The sequence below is a fragment of the Betta splendens genome, chromosome 24, assembly GCF_900634795.4.
Source record: "Betta splendens chromosome 24, fBetSpl5.4, whole genome shotgun sequence".
Lineage (NCBI taxonomy): Eukaryota > Metazoa > Chordata > Actinopteri > Anabantiformes > Osphronemidae > Betta > Betta splendens.
In genome coordinates, this window is record NC_040901.2 from 6163030 (window position 1) to 6184589 (window position 21560).

The 21560-nt window shown below is 48.5% G+C and overlaps 1 protein-coding gene across 4 annotated transcripts; it reads left to right on the forward strand.

The window, feature by feature from the left end:
- Positions 1 to 9: 9 nt before the first annotated feature.
- evlb (Enah/Vasp-like b) lies at positions 10 to 21508 on the forward strand. Of its 4 annotated transcripts, none has more exons than XM_029141201.3 (13): positions 10 to 387; positions 14455 to 14623; positions 14702 to 14879; positions 17163 to 17229; positions 18663 to 18736; positions 18861 to 19108; positions 19273 to 19370; positions 19476 to 19515; positions 19590 to 19641; positions 19867 to 19924; positions 20007 to 20064; positions 20198 to 20255; positions 20504 to 21508. In XM_029141201.3, exons 1-13 carry the CDS (start codon positions 383 to 385, stop codon positions 20539 to 20541), a joined length of 1143 nt encoding a protein of 380 aa, XP_028997034.1. In that variant the 5' UTR covers positions 10 to 382; the 3' UTR covers positions 20542 to 21508. The 4 variants fall into 4 exon arrangements, with proteins under 4 accessions (XP_028997034.1, XP_028997033.1, XP_028997032.1 ...); XM_029141200.3 differs by lacking the exon at positions 10 to 387 and adding an exon at positions 5689 to 6335 and having other exon boundaries at positions 19479 to 19515; XM_029141199.3 differs by lacking the exon at positions 10 to 387 and adding an exon at positions 5691 to 6335.
- Positions 21509 to 21560: the final 52 nt, after the last annotated feature.

The following is a 21560-nucleotide window of genomic DNA, read 5'->3' on the forward strand; positions in this document are numbered from 1 at the left end:
TGAAGGGAGAAAAAGATGGCACCTCCGAAGCCGCTGTCAGCCACTCCGCCCGGCTTGTCGTCCTTTGGACAGCGGCGTGCTGCCTGGTGAGATGGCCTCGTCGGAGCCCCCGGCCTCCTGACCGCACACCGACGACCACCTCCGCCGCCTCCGCGGGACAGACCCGATCACTGTGGGCATCCGTTGTAGCAGTTTCCGCACCCTGTCGCCTTTTCAGCCCTCCTCAACATCTGCACATCCAGCTGGCTGCAGGCTCCGCTGGCCGCCTCGCTCTTTTTTTTTTTACATATATATATTTATATTTCTGCCTGAACGTTTCCACCACAGCTGAACTCAAGGACGATCAAAACAGTATTGATCTCATTGAAACGGAGGAAGGAAGATGAGGTAAGCGGGAGCACGCGTTGCTCAAAAGGCGCAGGCTGATGCGCATTATTATGACACTGGAGGATATGAGGAGATAAGACAAGATATCCTATTATCGGGCAGTATGCTGGTTTTACTGGCGCTCTTTCATTCACGGGCGTGTGTTGTGCATGTCAGTTACACAAATGGTGGATCACACACAGACACACACACACACACACACACATGGACCTTTGTTGAGTCGGCCCGCTCCTGCAGCTATTAATACTTTGCTTTGACATGAAAGCAGCTAACATCTGTAACTCCAGGTTGCTCTGTGATGTGTCACGTGGAGGCTGTCTGCGGAGAAAAGGGGGTGTTGTCATGGAAACCAGTCGACACGTGTGGAATTGGTCACAGCTTGACGAAACTTAATTAACTTATTGAAACAAACAGGCGTGTGCTACGCCTCCTTTTACGCCACCTCTATGTTGTGGATGCGCACCCAACCAGTCGGAACGTGCACGCGCGTGCACGCTCGCACACCTTCCCGGCCGGCGACCAATCGGACGCGAGTATTCGTTAGAGCCCTACGTGGTTGTCTCGGTGACGCTCGCGCTGGGTTTGGTGGCAGACGGAGAAGAGCCAATCAGGTGACGTGTTGGTGTCAGGCCCAGGCTTACAGCCAATCAGCTTCGAGCCTGCTCCTCCAATGAGTGGGTGGGGCACCAGCACTACGAAGAGGCAACCTGAGCTCACGCTAAATGATACTGAAAGATGTGTGAGAGTGAGTGCATGTTTTCAAGGTCAGGCAGCGTCACAGTCACAGTTTCACACTTTCCCTCAGTGTCACTGTTCTGTTTGCAGCCTATTGTTGCCATCATTTTGTGCTATTTTTCTATTCTATTCTATTCTATTCTATTCTATTCTATTCTATTCTATTCTATTCTATTAGTCTTTTCCTGAAGATTCAAAGTTGCTTTGACCTGTTCTTCATATTGAAGCATGTTTTTTTGTGGTCTGCTGTGTGGTCAAGCACCTGTGCGACCTTTGAAGAGGTCTGGGCCATAACATCAGTAAAATAAAGACGTAACCATGGAGACTGTGTGTTGTTTAGCTCATTCTGTGGGTGGTGTCTGCTGGCACACTTGATTTAGGGGGAGCAGCGTCTGTGCTTTATGGAGCTGCTCTCTAGGTGGCAACACAGACTCGACTCCACAGCAGTGTCCGTCTGTGTGCGTGTGCACAAACTGAGCAGGTTTTGTTGATTGTGAGCGTGACCCTGTTGGTTTGATGTGACACTTGAGCTGAGTGTGTGTGTGTCTGCGCTGCCGCTCCATCTTATCAGGAGAAGCACAGTTTGAAGCTGTGATTGTTGTGTCTGACTACTGAAAGAAGACACGCATTTGAGGAGAAAGGTTTAATAGGACGGATTGCTGAAATGAGTGGAAATTATTATTATAGACATTTTAAAAATAAAAAATAAAATGGACTTTTTGGACTGTGATAATGAAGCCACGGGTTGTTTGTGACTAGGCCACCTCTTCCATTGCATGCTCTGAGAGTAAAGTGCAGCCTCTATTGATCCAGCATCATGAGCGTTGCCTGATGTGTATTGACAGGACCAGTTGGTGGTTTGTGTGTGTGTTTGTGTGACCTGTATGAATATCAGCCTTAACAGTAGTTGTGTGTTCAATTCCTTCAGGACAAGGGCAAACATGTAAAGCTAAACTCTGCTAAAAGCTCCATCGTGGCAACGCACAGGTGTGTAGTACATGCATGTGTGACTGCTGTGCAGGTTTGAAAGCTTTTACAGACACTGTGTGTATATTACACACCAACACTCATCAATACTCTGGTGCTGGTGCATCTGGTGGCTGACCTGAAACCTGTTTTATGAGCATATGTTGGTGGAGGTTCGGATCAGTGTGCAGCTGTGAGCTTTGAAGCTGCACAGGTGTTTTCTCTTCATTGCACCCACGGTGGAAGAATCATAGCTGAGGCATTTTTACAATTCTAAAGATGTTGGAAAATCGGACTAATTCTAAATAAAAGGTTGTAGGAGAGGATGTAGTCATCGATAAACGCTGCACTGCATTATTTATGGTCCCACAAACAGACAGTTTTCAGTCTTACAGGTTTACTGCCCCCTAGGACGCCGTCTGCTGAGCCGTTACGGGTGCTGTAATAAATATTGTTGTATCTGTAATGTGTTTGGTGGAGGTAGATGCTCAGAGGGCTGCTCACGATGGAGCAGCTGGATGTGTAAGTGAATAACTGTTTGCTAAGACGCTGGATATTTCTGCACCAGGGGTTTCATCCAAGTGCAATATGACAAATACTCAATACTCAATGTAACAACTGTACAGAAAAACAGAGGAGTTTTTTTTTGTCGGACATGAGGTCACGTGTCGTGTCTCAATCTGGACTATAACACAGTTCAATCTGGGTGACAGCGGTGCGGTTTATGACTCATATTTGACTCATATTTATGCGCGCTGAGGCGTCAGGAGGCAAAGCACTGAGGCTGATCTACACAGACGTCCGTGTGTGTGTGTGTGTGTGTGTGTGTGTGTGTGTGTGTGTGTGTGTGTGTGTGTGTGTGTGTGTGTGTTTAAGAGACAGCGAGGTAATCAAATCTTTGTGAATGAGTGGGGAGTCGCTCCCCCCTCCCTCCCCCGTTTTCCGACTCCCTTCCCCCTCCGTTCCTCCTCCGCCAGCTCCTATTGGTGTGTGGCTTAATTAAAATGATCAGCTCATGTGAAACAGACAGTGTGCGCCTGCGTTCGTTTGCAGCTGGAATTCAATGCTCAGGCCTGAGTGGATTGCCTGAGTTAACGGAGGCGACAGGAAGCGTCGGTGACCTTTGACCCCCCCCTCTGTCCCACCTCTCACCTCCGGTAATCCCTCATTTTCCTCTGGCTCACATCACCTTTTGTAGCGTGACTGCATACAGGTGGATTGTGGGTGTTGAGGGGATGAAAAGACTTTGAAGTCAGATTGGATTATACAGAACATGTGACTGGGACCGACATACAGTGTAATCTGTATGTATTTGCGCAGTGACACATTTTTTGTTTGGTTCTTAGCTCAGCACTGGCGACATGGGATTAGAAATGAAACACCGACAATGAGGTCAAAGGTCCCTCACTCAGTTTTAATATGATAGAATGTCGGCATCGCAACCCTGTTTAACCCCAAATGAGCGAATGTGTTTAATTTGTTAGTCTTTAAATTTAAAGGATCATTGCACGTGTTAGTAAATTAGCAACATAAGGCTAGAAAATCTGCCAAAAGACACATTTCCAGCATATGTGGTGCCGTGTCACACTGTATTTTCAGTGAGTGTAGTTATGTACCCAGGCAGCTTGAGTCTGTCCACATACCATAATATTTCCATGCGTGTCACATGCATGCTCAGTCACAGTGTGTTAGTGTTCAGGCAGCTTCCAGCAGCCCGTGTTTTTCCGGTCTGACCCCGATAAAGAGCTGAAGCTGCGTTAGCGCCGCAGCTTTGGTGTCGCTCTTTTCCTGGAGGTTCTCATCAGCAGCATCGTTTCTTTTCCTCATCCCTCCTTCTGCTCCCTGCTTCGCCCTGCCGCCGCCTACGTCCTTTGATATAATACGCATCCTAACCCATCGCTGGAATCCTAAGCATCACAAGTGGCCCTATTCTTACCCGAAGAGTTCTAATGAGACACACACACACACACACACACACACACACACACACACACACACACACACACACACACACACACACACACACACACACACACACACACACACACACACACAGACAGTGTGTCAGACAGAAGGCCGTCCCTCCTGCTGAACGCTCATGTCCAGGTTACAGCAGCACTTGGCTGCTTCATGCTCTCTCTCCCTCTCAGTGGAAATGGAGGTGTGAGGATTAGATCATCAGATTAGGGTCCAACCTGAGGGAGTGGGGGGTGGGTTTATAGTGTAAGTGCTTTCACACTCCCCTCCTCTTTGCTTTCTCTCTCCTCCCGTCCAGCCCATCTCCATCCCAGCAGGCATTTCACTCCATCCACATACTGCAAAACGCTTTCACTTCAGCCTTCCTGTTTTCTCCCCAGAATATTTCTGCAACTTCATTCATATTCATAAATTGTGCAAATAGTCTCCCCGTCTTCTCCATCTATAGCTACTTGCATCAGTCTATTGACTGCTCAGATGAGACTAAGGACACTCACACACACTTACTTTACAGTTCTAAATTGCTAGACTGACGGTTTTACATCTGCAGACAAATCCCTGGAGCTGCAGCGATGCCCCGCTTCTGTCAGACGTCTAAGTGAGGCAACTCATTGCAAGCAGCCTTTTGCGTCAAACTGGAAGCGATACGTTTTTGTTTTTTTTAGCATCCTGCCAATCCGTGCACTGATGTCACACAGATAGAACTACCAGGGTGCAATTATTGGCATGAAGATTTGTGGCCCAAACAAATTGCTAAGAGGCGAACAAAGTGTGCAAAATTGCTGTGCAATTGCGATGCCCGCTGCTCTCCAAGTGATTACAGAGCAAACTATGTCATCCAACAGTCAGTGCAATCAATAAAATTGCCTGCTGGCAAAACACAGCAGGACAGATGTGGGCGACGCGAGCATGGTGAGCTGCACTAGAAAGAGACCATGGGTGGGATATTTGTTGGAATGTCAGAGGATGCAATAAATATGGCAGGGATTATGTGGAGATAGCAGGAAGATTAGAGGCCACATACAGTACATGACGCCTCCTGTGTGTATGAACGTCTGGATACATCCTGGTGAAGGGGTGTCGTCTCGCATTTCTTTGACCCACATTCAGAAAATGCAATGTTTGCATTAATTTTGCAGGTAATTCACGTTCATGTCCGCAATTAATTCAGCCAGTTTCAACAGAAAGATATGAAGATTTATTTATTTTTTCCCTCGACTCCCTCAATGAACCTCCAGTGTGTGTGTGTGTGTGTGTGTGTGTGTGTGTGTGTGCAGCGATCCGGAGCTCCACCCATGTCATCTCAAATCATACGCGAGGAAGAGACGGGGAGCATCCGATGAATTAAAATGCGCCGCCCCACCTCCTCGCCTCGCCCCCCCCCCCCTCTCTCTTACGCATCTTCACCTCGGCCAATCCAGCAGCTGGGAGGGGAGAGCGGGAGGGAGAGGAGGGGGGTGGGAGAGGAGGATGAAGAGGAGGAGGAGGAGGGGCAGGACCAGCAGCCTCGGGGGGGCAGACGGCCCATTGCTTTCGTCACAACTGGGAGGGGAGGATGTGAAGGGTGGAGGGAGGGAGGGAGGGAGGGGGGGGGGGGGGGTTCAGAGGAAGGAGGTAATCCAATGAGACACTGAGAGGAGAGGCGGTGCGAGGGCAACGCCTCACAGCACCGGGAATCTCTCTCTCCATCTCCATCGCTCTCTCATTCTCCCCCTTCCTCTGTCTGTGAAGCGTAAAAAACCAACGGAATTTCATCTCCCGTTCAGTCTCACTTCTATATGACTGAGTGCTCGCTCCAAGCTTCCGCCACAGAGTTCAACAGTTCTCCTGCATTTCTCGGCGAAAGGATGACTCGGTGACCGATACCGGGCTCTTTTTCGCTCCGACCCTGGACTCATCTTTGTTCCCGTGCTCACAGCTGAGTGTGCGCCGGCTGCTAGTGGGGAAATAGGTTAGTGTGCCTGTTTGATCGCAGGCAGCGGAGGTGAGTGAATGCTGAGGAGGAGGCGATGACGAGGAGGGGGGTGCCTCTGTAGCCCTACGAGGATGCTCGCGCTGAACTCCGACCTTTAGCGCCGCTGTCAGCGACGCAATTCAGGACAAAGACAGGAGACGAAGAAGTGACGCGACCCGACGCCGCCGATACGGGACCTTTTCCCCCGACCGCCGGACGCCATGGACGTCAACATGCAGTCGCACCGCTTTTACTTCCCGCAGATCTACTGCGCCGACCCGGGGAGCCAGCCGCAGGTCACGGAGTTCAAAGTCAGGTAGGCGTCGGCACCGGCGGCCTTGTGTTGTGACTGCTGCGTCTGCTGCAGCGGCCGCTGCAGGGGGATGGGGGCTGGTGCTGATGTGTAAGCTGGCTGTGTGGAGAAGCGGCGGCGGGCGTGGGGAGCGAGGGGGGGGCGGCGTCCTCGCGCGTCCTGCATCCACCATCCACGGCCCGCGGTCGCGGCGGCCTCGCTCGCCCGCCGCCTCCGGGGCTCTTTTGTTCTCTCGCTCTCCCTTTCTGCGCCTCCCGCTCCTCCTTTTCCAATCAGCGCTCGAAAGCGGCTTGTTGCGTCCCCGGCCGACGCCTGCTGCCGTGGCGACGGAGCGCTCGGAGGACGCATGCTCAGATGCGCAACAGCTTCCCTGCTCTTTGTCTGGTCGGGATGTGATTGTGATGGGTGGAACTGTTGCATTAAGAGAAGTCAGACCTTTTTTGACATGGCAGTGATGCACAGATGTGATTTTTGCCCTCCATCCATCCATACATACGTCTTTGCACGCATATCTTGAGATGTCCTTGTAATCTCATGTGATATGTTTGACGATTCCTCCTCTAACAGCTCTGATTAGTGCAGCTTTAAGGGACTCAGCCAGAGTTTTGCGCCACTAAGCAGCTTTTACTTTGGTCAACGCTCCAGGCTGGAGCAGCTTTGTAAGGCTGCAGTGTGTCACTATCACAGCCTGGCTGCGCTCCCTGATGGCGCCGTGGCGTTCTGAGGACAATCATAGCAGCGATGCATCATGGGTAAAAGATAAGGGTCACAAAGAACATAGTATTAGTCAGTGTTTACTATTAGACCTGTGTTTGCACCACGGCAGCCTCACTCCAGTCGCCTGAGAAATGACTACATCAGCATCAGCATTAGGCGCGTGTGTGTGTGTGTGTGTGTGTGTGTGTGTGTGTGTGTGTGTGTGTGTGTGTGTGTGTGTGTGTGTGTGTGTGGTTGGACTACAGCCTAGATGATGTGAAACGAATTATAAACACAGTCTCACACATTTGTGGCGGCAGCTCACACTTCAAAAGGAGCACGTAACTAAGTCACAATAAACACACACACACACGCACTGTGTGCTCTCACAGAGATTAAAGAGATTTAAAGTGTGATGTGCTCCCACAAAACAAATTCAAGCTGTTAAGCAATATTAATGTTTCACAAATCTGATTTTGTGCAATGAATACCCACTTAAACAAAATCAAATATCCACATATCCAACAAATACAGCCCTGTGTGTGTGTGCAACTCAGTTACACAGCAGCATCAATATCCATGTTATTATTATTAATAAGGTGAGTCTATTACATCTGGATTGAGGGAGAAGGTAGAAAGAGGAGAGGACTGATAAAGCAGGAGGCACCAGAGGGAAGAGAGCGGGCGATAAGGGAGCGGAGACGAGAGGCAGAGAAAAGAGGAGGGGGGAGAGAGGGAGGGGGGGGGGGGGGTCATAAAAGCAGAGCAGAGTGGATGGTGGATGTGAGGGAGACCAGGCAAAGTGGAATCAGAGGAGAAGGAGGAGCTGGTGCGACTGGAGGTTGTTTGGAGGGGGTTCTGTTGGCTTCCTGTTGAGATGTCAGTGAGCTCCATGGTGACCGTGGCAACCACAGCTTCGCCAGATAACCATGACAACCAGTACAGCAGCTTTTAATGGTTTACCTGTCAGGGAGCAGCAGCGCCTATGGACATGTCTCTATTAAGATAAAACAGCATTACTATAGTTATTCATTATAATTTTTTTTTGATGGAAGTAAAGTTCAACATTTCTATTTTCTACCATTTGTTTGCTTCTTTTGATCCATTCATAACCATCACCCAGTGGTTTCCTGTCAGTTTGACCAGCGTCTAGCTTTCACTGGTACCGCCGTGAGCTTGCTCACTCGAATCACCTTAAAAGCCTTTGACTTAGGTCCAAGAGCTGCTGTAATGTGCGTTATTGCTTGAGGATTACGTCTTGGGACGATGGAGGGGCTCTCTGTTTTTCCAGGATTCCCAGAAGAAGCCGCGTGTCCGTGTCGCGCCCTCGGCGCCGCGCTCTGACAGATTAGAGACGCGCGAGTCCGACGTGAGGCGGCGCGGCTGGAACTGAGCCCAGCGTTCTGGGTCACGGGATCCACTGACGCATGAGCAGCGGCACGGGCCGCGTACCGCTTCGCGTGCTTCACAGCAGCCGGTCGCAGGACGGATCGCATGTAAACATGTCTTTCCTCCTCCCTCGATGAGCGAGGAAGCGCTTATTTTAGCCAACCTGAGCTCCCAGTGATGCTCTCTCTTCTCTGCTGGGACGTCTTTCCTCTCTGCCCGGTCGAGGCATGCATTTTTCAGAGCCGCCCTCGCCGCCCTCGCTCTCCTTCATCTCCTCATCCGTGTCTCTTCTCTGTTCACAAAGATCAAGATTCCCAGAAACGGCCAAGAGTCTTTATTACAGCTCGTGAGTGGTGAAACTCTCCTCAGCTCCACAGTGAATCCGCGCATTTGACAGAATTCAAACTATATCTGACCCCTGGCCCTCGTGCCGCGTCCCCTGTTTATTCCCACCGTGTTCCAGGTTGCGCTGAGCTCACAGCAGATTGAGTCAACTCATCAGGGATCTGTTGGAGATGCCTCTGTTATGTCAGAGGATTTGACTGTCTTTACAGAGACATAAAGGACCATCCTAAATCCAAATCCGCCGCCGCCGAGGCTAAGAGTTATTTTCCACTCTGTGCACGAGTCAAGCGGGGTCGAACGGTCGGGTCTGTCATTTCTTTTGTTGTGGCTGCGTCTTCTCTCAGTGATTGGTGGATGCGGAGAAACGGCGAACTCCGGAACAAGACTTTTTCATTCATCACACTTAATAATGCAGGTATTGGTCAAACGTACGGTAACACTGCAGGCTTTTAGCTAAAATGAGGCCGTAAATTGATGGAGGGGTTTGTTGAACAGTGTACAACACATCCCCCAAAGCAAGACCTGCACAGTACACAAAGCAACTGTTAAGCTAATTAGAAGCACACCTTTGTTTCTGGCTTTGAGGCCATGAGACGCATGGATCTGAACACCCGTGCTAATACTCAGGGACCGTCCAACACGTTGACGCGCTGTCGTGGAGACAGTGAGGGCTGTAATTAAAGCGCAGACCGTCTGGAGCCTTCCAGCTCATTCATCCTTCCTTCACAGCCAAGTTTTCTATTCCACTCCAGTTGTCATGCCAACAGATTAGCGTGCACAGTCTCAGCAATCAACACCGGAGGGTGTGTGTGTGTGTGTGTGTGTGTGTGTGTGTGTGTGTGTGTGTGTGTGTGTGTGTTCTACCAACCACCTGTGACCCTTTAGGTCCCCAATCATTTAAAATCCACCTTTCTTTTCTCCATAGACACTTCCATGCATTTTGTATTAAATTGGGTGAACCCCACTGTAGCAGGTGAGAAATGTCTGCCAGGTGTGAAGCGACGCACACTTCCTGGATTACTCTGCATCCGGCTGCAAAAACTGGGCCACGGACGGAGATGATATAAAACCCAAGGTCCGCGGAGATGAGGTTTAAAGAGCGCGCTTCCGTTTCGCGTCTAATTTGCGGCGTCACGTCCGTCAGTGTTCTCGTCGTCGCGTCTCGTTCCGCGTGAATCGCCGCCGAGCATCGCATCCGGTGCGAAGGCCGAGGGTCGCCTCCACATTGAACGCACCAGCACACGGCGCGAGTGTCGCTTCCGCGCGACACGCAGCCTCATTCAGCCGCGCGTTATTTTTAGACGTTGCCGTTGTGTGGTTTGTTTTATACGAAGCGGCAGTTCGCTGTCAGCGCACACCCATTTTCCTCTCCTCTGAGTCTTCGGGCTCTTTTTTACTCTTCCTGCTTCTGTTTTTTTTTCCCACCTGCCGCTTTTTCACACGACCTCACATACGCAACAGACCCGCTGCTCACGTAACCGTCCTGCAGCCTCACACCTTCTCACAGACACGTGATTATTAACAGTAAAGCTTAGTGTCATTTTTACATTATCACAGACGCTTGTTTGTTTCAGCCGATTCCCGCTTTGCTCTGATGAGATTAATTCCACCCTTCATGCTTTTCGCTTTAATTCATCCTAAACGCAGATTTTTGCACCGCGTCTCATCCTCCAATCAGCGCGTGTTATTTACAGCCAGATGCGGAGATAAACAGAGGGGCGCGTGGCTGTTGACCGGGGCATCGTTCCGTTCACTCCGATAAAAGTTGGCTCCGGTTCATTTTCTTGCTGCTGCTGCTGCTGCTTGTGGCCGACTCGCCTCTGCCGCAGAGCTTTTTGTGTGCACGCGGTACTTTGTGCGTCACAACTTTCTGATCATCTAAAAAGTTTCCAGAGAACGAGCTGCCAGAGCAGTTTTGCAGCGCAAACATGGCCGGCATCCAAAGCAGCACAGTTTATATCAGCGGCAGCATCTGGGTCGAACTGCTCCAGGCTGTGACTGTGCATCTTCCCTGAGGCGCTGGCTGACAGTACAGTAGGTGAGCGGAAATTACCGGCATTTTATCAACGCCTGCAATTGGATTACGGCGACGGTTTGGTGCAATTGAGCCCGTTTTGTGTGAACGCTGTGGTGTGGCTCGGGCTTAGTCTCATCTAATGTAGCGCTGCTCTGGCACACTCATAAATGTTTAAGCTGTCAGCTGTTCTTCTTTCTGCGTTATGCGGCTTTGATATTTTATGCAGATGCTCAGACACACACACACACACACACACACACACACACACTGGAAGTTCCTCCTTGGCCGGTGTCCAGGCCGAGGATTCGCCACCATTTTCCCCCAGTCTGTGTGAACAGGGAGCATTTTGTAAAGCAGTTAGCACAAAACCACAGACATTTTGCGGCGGCGATTGTTCCGCCGGCTAACTCTGGGGGTTTGTCTGCTCCCTCCAAGCAGCTGGCTGCGGGACACAGAGACACTGTGTGCGCGCGCCACAATCACAGAACCACAAATGCAACCTTATTGCTCCGAGCTCAGTGAATCTGCAGGAGACCAAAGACTGTTCTGTCTCAGCACTGACCTGTGGAAACATCACACTGGATGTCAACCTGCAGACACTGACCTTAAACCATGCTCACTGAGGACTCAGCACATTCGTCCTTAAATTACATTTCAGATTCTCTGACATTCCTCTTTTTCTGTTATGGTCTAATTATATCTTGAAGGTTTATTATATATGCTGGGCTTTTATCCATTTCTATTGATTCTCTACATGAACGGTATTATTATCTCACCGCTTTAGTGCAGGGGCCCCTAAGACATGAGTGAAGCAGCACTGGCTGCTGTAGTGGACCCCCCCCCCCCCCCCCCCCCCCTCCTCCCCGACAACACAGATTAGTGTAAAAGAGAGAGTGACGCGTGCAGCCAGTCTCGAGCCGCGCCAGTGTCCATGAGTGACTGCACTGACAGTGTTACACTGTTCTACAGAATGTTCTATTATTAAGGCCTCCACCATCTCTGGGAGACTAATGATGAGTCTGTTCTCCTATGCAAAATGTCATTACCAAGCAGTTACTGTGCTAAATTTAAATCCTACCTCCATCTGTTTCGGGCAGTTTATCAGCATAGACGATGAAGGAGCTAGTTATGTTTCACGCTTGGGGGTTTTTGTGCGTGTTTGCGTTCATATTTCTCTCTCTTGCGTAGAGTGTGCGCTGTTATCGCAGTCAGGAGCGTGTCCCTCTGTTCTGACAGCGCGTGGTTGTGCTGATCATCCCGGATCGGGGGGTGAATTTACGTGAGGCAGACAGGAAGTTTGGCGTCAGAAATAGAAACAGGAAGTGAGCGCCCCCGACGCTCCTGGTTAAAGTGGAAGAGCGGCGCATTGGTGCAGCCTGGAATGAGGTGCAGGTGGTGACGCGCGACTGAACAAGCAGAGCCTGTTAATAGAGGCACGATTGAACAATAACTGCTTTTCAACCTTGCAAACAGTATATTACCCAGCATGCATCTCCTGTTGCTCAATGTGCTGCACACATAGCGACCTTCAAGGTCACATTGCCGATGTTCAACAGCGCAGAGGGATTCTGGACTGAAACGACCATCAACACTGGTGGAACAGAGCTTTTATCCAGAATGAGCCCGATTTGCACTCGCAGATAAATCCCCTGCATCACTCACACTCATTGGTCCGATTCCGGTGAAGTGACTGGAGCAAAGTATTCCTGAACAGCTCTCTGAGATTTCTCCTCCGGCTCCTGTCAGGACCGATCTAGTGCAGCTCAGACGGGCTGGCATTTAAAGTGTGCGTCTGTCCGGGCCTCCGTGCACGAGTGTGCGTCAGGATAAATTTAGAATTTGGTTTATTCATGACCTGTGAAGCAATTGTTAATTTTTCAGCGGGGCGAGCTGGGTGTGGAGCGATCTACTGAATTTCTAAACACACACACACACACACACACACACACACACACACACACACACACACACACACACACACACACACACACACACACACACTTGCATCCTTTAACTGTCAGTCAGAAGGCTTGTTTCGTTGCCTCAGCTTCTCCGCCGCTCCGTCTCCTTCTCCCTGTCTCCTCTGTTCTTCTTGTTTGAGTCTCTTTCAGCGCAGGAACTTCATTTATTCATGCTTCTGGGCCTTCAATGCCACTTCCAGCTACTTGCCAAGAAGTACTTTTTAAAAATTAACAGAGTTGACAAGTTAAGGAAGATGAATTAAACACATTGCTCCGCTGGTTTCAAGCGTGTGTACGTCAAATTTGCTAGTGCAGGATAACATGGGTGAGGAGAGTACGCAAGCTGGGAAAAGGTTATTTATACCCTGGTGTGAAGTGAATGCCGCAGCTCACTGACTTCTGCACTAATGAATCTCAGTTCAAGTGTTCCTGCAGCGCAGTACCCTCAGAGTTTTCGTGATAAATCCTTCTATATTTCATGTGCTGAAGTCTATTTTTTTACAGCTTCCATTGTTTCGCAAAGTCCCAGTTTTGTATTTAGTGCACAGACATAAGCTGATTCAAGGCAAATAACATTGCACATCACTATTTCTCTCGTACTTGTTTCACTCTCTAAGCCAAACCCCCCCCCCCTTTTTCCCCCTGGTCGCTGACGCAACTCTTTCGTAAGCCTCCGGGGTCGATCCACTAATTTTAGATTGGCAAAGGAGCGAAACCACAGATGGGGACTCTTCTTCATAATCTCATTTGCAAGTCAAAATCCTTTCCCTGTTCTTTCCCTGTGCTTTTCCTCCACTTTACCTTAATGCACCTTGACCCCCCGCTTTCCCCTTCATCACTTTGCTGCGACTTCACTTTTTGTCTGTGAGCACACATACGAGGTCACGGCTGCTTCTGCTTACAGTCCAGTGTGTGTGTGTGTGTGTGTGTGTGTTACAGTGAGGACAAGTGGAGAGAGCACTAGTCTCAGTAGACTGTGACAAATGCAGTCAGATGGCAAAGGACAAACACTAGAGGCCGCACGCACACACACACACACACACACACACACACACACACACACACACACACACACACACACACACACACACACACACACACACACAGTCATGGTGTGTATGTGTCTCATGAAGAGCATCAACAGATGCTGGGCAAGTGCTTGATTGCATTTGGATTACACCATTAGTTTAGCACAGGCTTAGGAGACTGAGAGTCTTCTTGTCTCTCTCTGTGATTGTTTCACTTACATCCCAAATACATGTGATTATATTGATAATTGCCATTAAATAAGCTATTGAAGCATCAGTTCATATTTCAACCCCAACCTACAGTTTCATGCACCTGCAACATTCACACATGTTGTGTTCTCTTTGTGCCAATACTGCTCATATTGATAGATGTATTTGACTAATAAAGCTTACGAATTATTCAGAATGTCATTAATAATTTATTAATAAAAAAATATAAATTATGCAACTGTGTGGAGTTCAAGGTCAGCATCAGTGCAGTCCATAACCAAGAGAATGTGAAATCCATCCTCTGAGACAGAATTTGTGATTTAAAATGGACAAAAGAATAAACATGAAGATCATAAATTGATGACGTGAGATGCTGTAGTATCACGCCGGATTTTTACACACACACGGATGCGATATGTCACCGCTGACCTGATTAATTCTGTCTAAACCAAACGTCTCCGCCCTCCCCCCCCCAGCGAGCAGAGTATCTGCCAGGCGCGGGCCTCGGTCATGGTCTACGATGACACCAGTAAGAAGTGGGTGCCCATCAAGCCTGGACAGCAGGGATTCAGCCGCATCAACATCTACCACAACACTGCCAACAACACCTTCAGAGTGGTGGGCGTCAAACTGCAGGACCAGCAGGTAGCGTCCATGACACACACATTTGTGACTTCATATTAGCGCCATGCTAATCCGATCGTCCCTCCTCATTCCTCACAGGTGGTCATCAACTACTCTATAGTGAAGGGCCTCAAGTACAACCAGGCCACCCCGACCTTCCACCAGTGGAGGGACGCCAGGCAGGTCTATGGCCTCAACTTCGCCAGCAAGGAGGAGGCCACCACCTTCTCCAACGCTATGCTCTTCGCACTCAACGTCCTTAGCGCTCAGGATGGAGGTGGGTTTCATTTCTCACTTCATGGAGTCATGGAGACATTCGTGAAACAGCTGCTCTTGTCCTTTTTTAGCATTGCTGTCCGCTGTTCCATTTGACACACAGTGGGATATTTTGACTAGATATTAGAGGCATACGCTGGCTTGTCACTCACTCCGGCAGCAGCAGCAGCAGCAGCGGTGGCAGCGTTTCCCCCCGCAGCCCCCTCCAGCCTCTTAATTAGAATGAGTCACTGAGACGATCCCCCCTGGGTCTCATGCTAGAGAGCAGATCATTTCATCAGCTTAATAACACGGCATGTGGAACAAAGAGGCTCGAGTGACAGCAGCCAAAACACAAGCGCACAAATACACGAGAGGGACAAACACACACACACACACACACTGGGAGACTCAGTATTAGCAGCTGATCCCAGCTGCAAGGGCAGATACAATCATAGATGTAATAATACTCTCAAACACACTTGTGAGGACTGAGAGGGATTGAATTCGTGTAATGTTGTTCCTCCTGCCTTCGTTTCAGTCTGACTCATACTCACTGTGTAACACTTGCTAATGAGAAGATAATATCAAGATCATGTGTGACGTTCCTTGTGATATAAGCAGGTGTGGCTGCACCCTCTAGTGGCAAGGAGGTCAACGCTTGACCTTTAGTCCCTGCGCTGCGTATAGTGGTTCATTTTCTAAATGTTATAAACAGTCCTGTGACAAAACTGTCTGAATTCAGCGCCACCCCCTGAAACATTAGCCAGAGATGCTCTCTGCCCTGCTGCTGCTGCGTGCAGGTGTGGATTACATGAAGATGACAGATGATCCTGTGACGGGGCTTGGGGGGGGGGTGCACGCAGGTGAGCAGTCAGAGATGGAGAGGAGGGTGGTAGAGGAGGAGGAAGGGGAGGAGGAGGACGAGGAGGAAGAGGAGGAGGAAGAGTGGCCACAGGTGAGACATGGTCAGCAGGGAGTGGGTCTGTGAGTGCCTCTGCGTCTGCTACGACTGGTTCCTCCTCTTCAGCATGTCCTGTAGGTAGCAACACTTTTTACTGCGTGTGTCTGTTTTTGTAGATGAGTGATGCTTTAGAAATGCAGAGGTTAAACGTGCACATTGCCTATATATATGTATTATATTTGTACATAGCTCCATTTACTGCCCAGGAAGCTTCAGTTAAAGGTTTTTGTTGGACTTAATATATTACAAATCATGAAGTGCAAAGTTTTGCTTTAAAAAAAAACAAAAGGAAAGAAAAACTTGTTGGAGGCGACTGTATAATTGATGAAAATCCAGTAAATGAGTTGTTGCCACGTCTCTGGTCGCACGTTGTGTTTGTCCCATCCCGCGTTGGTGTGTTGGTGTGTTGCATCTGATACTGGGCATGAGTCAGGTCTTTGTAGCCTGGTGTCATCCTGCCGGTTGTGTTACTTGATCAATGGAGGCCATTAGCGCCGCTGTCCTGCCAGAGAGGCTTCCATTAGAGATGTGACCAGCGGAGGGTTGCTGACCCTGAAACCGCTCTGACCCGGCGCAGCTGTGAAACTCTTACGTAAGGGAAACCTTCCACTCAACAGGAGCGCGTCCCAGTCAGAGATAATAAATTAAAGCAAGTCTTCCGTCCTGGAGGAAGGTTAATGCCAGGACACCGCGGGAGCGTAAATCCCAAACCCTGAGCTGTGTGGCTGTTCTTGGGCGGAACGTTGAAGTTTAATATTGTCTCATCGATGTGAAAATGTTCATTTACAACCACTGACTCAGCTCATTTGTTAGGACTCCCTTTTTTTTACGTCCACCTGTCTTCATCCCATTGTGTTTTAAATGATTTACATTCTGTAGGTGGCCTTTAATCTGCAGCGCTCTGTTCAACTGATTACACCACAACTTCTAACTCATAGAAGCCCAGTGGTGTGTTTATGTAATGCGTTTACTCCCAAACAGCATCAAGGATCTGGCTGATAATCACATACACCCCTAATAGAGCTATGTGGGTAACAGGAGTAATGTGACAGCTCTGTCTCGGTGCAGTAGCTCTTGGATTATCTCTGCTTCCCTCCAACTGTACAAGTGGGTGAACCAATTTATGTTCATTTACCTAGAGTGCGGGATTAATATGCTTTTCATTGCACATTACTCATTAGAGAAGAAAGAGGATGTAATGATCAACTGCTGTTTAATTCCCTGTCATTTAGCACTTAATTGTCTTGACTGGCACTAATGTTAATTAACATCGTAAAGCTTGTAATGGATTATTAAAGTCACTTCATCTGCTGCTCCCCCTTTTGTTTTGGTTTTCCTCAGGTCCAGCTGTTCAGCGCCAGGTCCAGAACGGGCCGACGTCAGATGAGATAGAAGCTCAGAGAGCGAGGTAAACCCTTTTAAGCACGAAGCTGGCATTCGTTCTGAAAGCTGTACGAGATGAAGGTGAACCAAGAACCTCAAGCGTTCAACTGGAAGGAACTGAAAGAGCCCACGGAGCTGCAGGAGCTCCTGCGTTCTCATACAGGAAGTGGTTGGCTCATCTGAATATAAAAACCTTGATCACAGCAGCTAAATGTTCATTGAATATGAACCATAAGCAACATTCACACATTGACCGAAGCATCAGTGAAGGTTTGATGCAGCGATACGTCAGGAATCTAACAGTCGCCTGATCCTCTTGATCCAGATTGATTGACAGCGGCCAGAAAAAGATTATGAATCAAACGCTGATAAACGCTGCTGGCGGGAAAGCGTTGCTGCTTCCCAGACCCCCCCCCCCGTCAAACCTGTACACATCGACGGATAAGGCACCAGGATATTCAGCTATATTCGGTCCAAGTGCTTTAGATTAGAGCAGTAAGTCTAGTCCCGTGTGCCTGATGACGTAGAGGTCGTGACCTCTAGCAGAGACACGCGGACAGATGCTCTTAGGTCTCTTTTGTGCCCGTCCTCCCCTCAGGACCGGCTCCTTCCTCTCCTTCACATGACTAGTCGGCATGGTTACGGTGAGATAAAGACAATGAGCTCTAAAAAAAAACATTTTTCACAAGCTCAGTTGAAGAATCCAGAAATAACGCATGAGCAGTATTTAAACTGATGCCGGAGCCAATGTCCCAGACGTACAAGGCAGCGTCTCTTCCAGCGCGGCCACTATTCCTGTCACAACCCCCCCGGCCACAGACCCGAGCACAGCCGGGCCTTTGTTACTGCCCTTAAACCCATTTCATCACCGCCTATGGGTTCATCCGAAAGCCAGGGCTTAAGAGCGCAAATATGACGATGAGTTAAGACTCTATCTGATGCCGCGTCTGCTGAACTGCACCTCCGGCACGACGGATTACAGCTGTGATCGCGGGGGGAGATTGTGCGCTCATGCGTTGGGGTTTGTCGGGCGCGCTCGCGTCGGCGGATCCAAATCGGTCTGAGGGAGCTCTCTCCAGTGGCGGCGAGGGGGTACTGCTGCGCGGGCTCCCCGTCACATCAGGGAGGCTGCTTGCTCAGCACTTCTCCTGTGCAACACACAGCTGGAAATTTCCACATATTCCCCAGTAGCCGCCTCATTTCCATCACTCTGGAGCTATGACACACGTATGCGCCTCTCGCCTTTGGTTTGTGGGAAGCTGTTGAGTGAGTCCAAGTACAGTATCAACTGTACTTTAATTCTAACTGCATAAATGTCTAGAATCTGCTACACTGAGGTCTGTTTCGGCCACAACCTTCTAATGTTTCCTCGCGCCGTTAGCTTCTGCCGCGAGTGACTGGACGAGACGTGACATTGGTGACATTAAGTGATCAGCTGTCCCGCTCCCGTCCCCTCAGGCAGATGATGGAGCAGCAGCAGCAGCAGATGCAGCAGATGCACATGGAGCGAGAGCGGCGGTCGTCCAACTCAGGTACGTGAGTCGAGGCCGCGGCTCCACTAAGGTTCATTCACCAAACAATGTTCCATTCACGGCAAAACGTGCTTTCAACGTGCTATTCAGTTCTATTCAGACTTCCCATCATGCTTCACTCCAGGTTCTCCTTTCCAAGGCCACCCTGCTGTGCTCTCCGTGGCCCCGCCAGTAGTACCTCCACCAATGCACATGGGCGGCCCCCCTCCCCCCCCACCGCCGCCGGGACCGCCGCCACCCTCGGCGGGGGCGCCTCAGCCGCCCCTCCCCCCTCCGCTGCCCCTGGGCGGAGGCGGCCACGGCGACGAGGCCCCAGCACCTACAGGACTCGCAGCGATGATTGCTGGAGCCAAACTGCGCCGTGTTCAGAAAGTGAGACACAGCTTTCTCTTTGTGGCTTTGAAGTCTTGATGAAACCTCATTAAGTCGTGAAGGATATAAGTGGATTATCTCCGCCGAACCTGACTAACATACTTAAAGTTTAGATTTAGAGCGCATCAGAAAAGTCATTTCTAACTTTCCACTTCTCTCCTCAGACGGACGACGGCTCTTCAGGCGCCAAAACCGAAGCCAACCGAACCAGTGGAGGCAGTGGGGGACTGATGGAGGAGATGAATGCTCTACTGGCACGAAGGTCAGTGCTATTATAGGCCATACATGATGACCATCACACAAGCTACTGTTAACATCTAAGGCTTTGTTGCTCTGTTTGTAACTGAGGCCTCTTCTTTCCCCCCAGAAGGAAAGCGGCTTCAGAGAAGCCTGAGGACGGCCAAAATGTGAGTGAATATGAAAATGCAAAATGTCCCATTTCAAATTACGCTGAGTTCTGAGTTCTGCGCTTTTTTTATAGGACGACCCAAACTCTCCATCACCCAGCACCAGGGGTGGACAGAACGCCTCAGGTCGGGAAACTGAGCAGTTTAATGGAATGTTCGACGCCAATGACCATCTCAATGCTATAAGAAATATGAAGATGAAATAATATGCATCACATACAGATGCATTCACATTCAAGTATTGTTCAGCCAGAGAGAAAAATATGCCAAGATCAATTCAGATGTGCAATAAACATCGATCAGTGATGTCCTGCTGAATATTTAGTGTAATCCTCCTCTTTTGTTTAGCAGATGGTGCAAAGAAGCCATGGGAACGAGCTAACTCTGCAGACAGGTCGATGGTCTCAAGGTGAGAGGTGAAAGGGCAGCATTTCATCAGTTGTGGCTTGTGAAGCATCACGTTTAATAGAAAATCTTTTTTTATTGCCCAGGGTACGACCTGTGGGAAGTGGCAGTGACACAGACTCAGACTTGGACAGAATGAAACAGGTAAATAAAACATGCACACGTGGAGACACTGAAAAAGACCCAAAATGTGAGCGAGGCAGCCTCCAGTGTACAAATAACACATGAGGCTTGATGAAACCTACTGTGCTTTATCGGTTTGTTTGTGCTTTATTAGGAAATCTTGGACGAGGTGTTTCGTGAATTGCACAAAGTGAAGGATGACATCATTGATGGTTTGTTTGCTTTGGTTCTTTGATCAGTCACAATTTAGCGCTGAAACCTAAAAGTGTTTAATTGGAAAGTTGTGCAGAGCTGCAGCCACTAGGTTGCACTAAAAGCCAGAGAAGGTTCATAAACCAGAGCCTGTATTCCTGTGATATACAATATTGTATGGGATACAGTTCTAGGACTGTGATTAATCTACAGTATCATATATCGTAATGTGTCTTTGTGTCTGTGTTTTCTCTCCTTTCCATCACAGCCATTAGAAACGAACTCAGTCGCGTTAGCACAACATAATCTTTCAGAGCCTGACATGAAAAACCTTTTCGAACCATTGCCCCTGAAGCAGCTGCTGTGGCCCTGAGGAGGAGGAGGAGTCGGGACAGAGGCCCAAACTGTGACATGTACTCATACTGTTCAGCTGTGGTGTTGAAGCAACACAGCACCGTTGCTGTAACACCTCAGACATGTCTGTGTTAACATTCGATTTGTTTGTTTGGAGAGAGAGATGGGAATGGGGCAACACTCTCGCACTGATTACTCTGATTTCATAACATTTTGTCTGTTTGTTCGCCCAGTTCACCCCTGAATCCTTAGCCTAAAGGAAAATGGATACAATTCATATAATTTAATTTGCTCAGTTTTTTTCACAAGTTTGTTTTAAACTTTTGTATTTGTTTTATCATTTTCATTATTTTTACTATTGTTTTTAATGTAATGTTGAGTATTAGTACATTAGTGCACATAATGTTAATAATGAAGAAATGATAAAGAGAATATGATAGTAAATATAACGTTATTAATATTATTGCATTGTTTTATTTCAGCCTTTTATATTTTATATTGTTTGTTTTCATTTGGTTGTATTTTGGATTGCAAGCACATCCATTTTTGTGATTATTTAATTCCAGTTTTCATTGTTTTATCCTTTTCACCAGTACAGGTATGTGTGGAACCACGGCTAAAAAAAAACAGGCTTTGACCTGAAACCGGGGATGTTTAAACCTCTTTGGATATTGCAATCTTGTAAACAAAATAATAATAATAATAATAATAATAATAATAATATTAATAAAACACCAGAGTATTTGTGATCATGTTGTTCATAAAATGTTTATTGGCTGCAAGGGTATGGTGAAGTATTGTTCATTTTATTCTCTCCTTTTCTGACAAAGTGCTTCCTGGACTACAACAACAAAAAAAGAAAAACACTAAGTTTAAAATGAATTGAAATAAAACTGTGAACAATGTCTTGGATAAATGAGGACGTCTCCTTTCCTTTTTTGCTTGACATTTGAATCTCTGACTAAATGTTT

Excerpts from the sequence above, each read along its gene's own strand:
- evlb (XM_029141199.3), top strand. The coding sequence starts at position 6,241 with ATGGACGTCAACATGCAGTCGCACCGCTTTTACTTCCCGCAGATCTAC. Across the intron at positions 14,624-14,701 it reads TCAAACTGCAGGACCAGCAG|GTGGTCATCAACTACTCTAT; the intron begins GTAGCGTCCATG and ends CATTCCTCACAG. Across the intron at positions 20,256-20,503 it reads GAAGGATGACATCATTGATG|CCATTAGAAACGAACTCAGT; the intron begins GTTTGTTTGCTT and ends TTTCCATCACAG.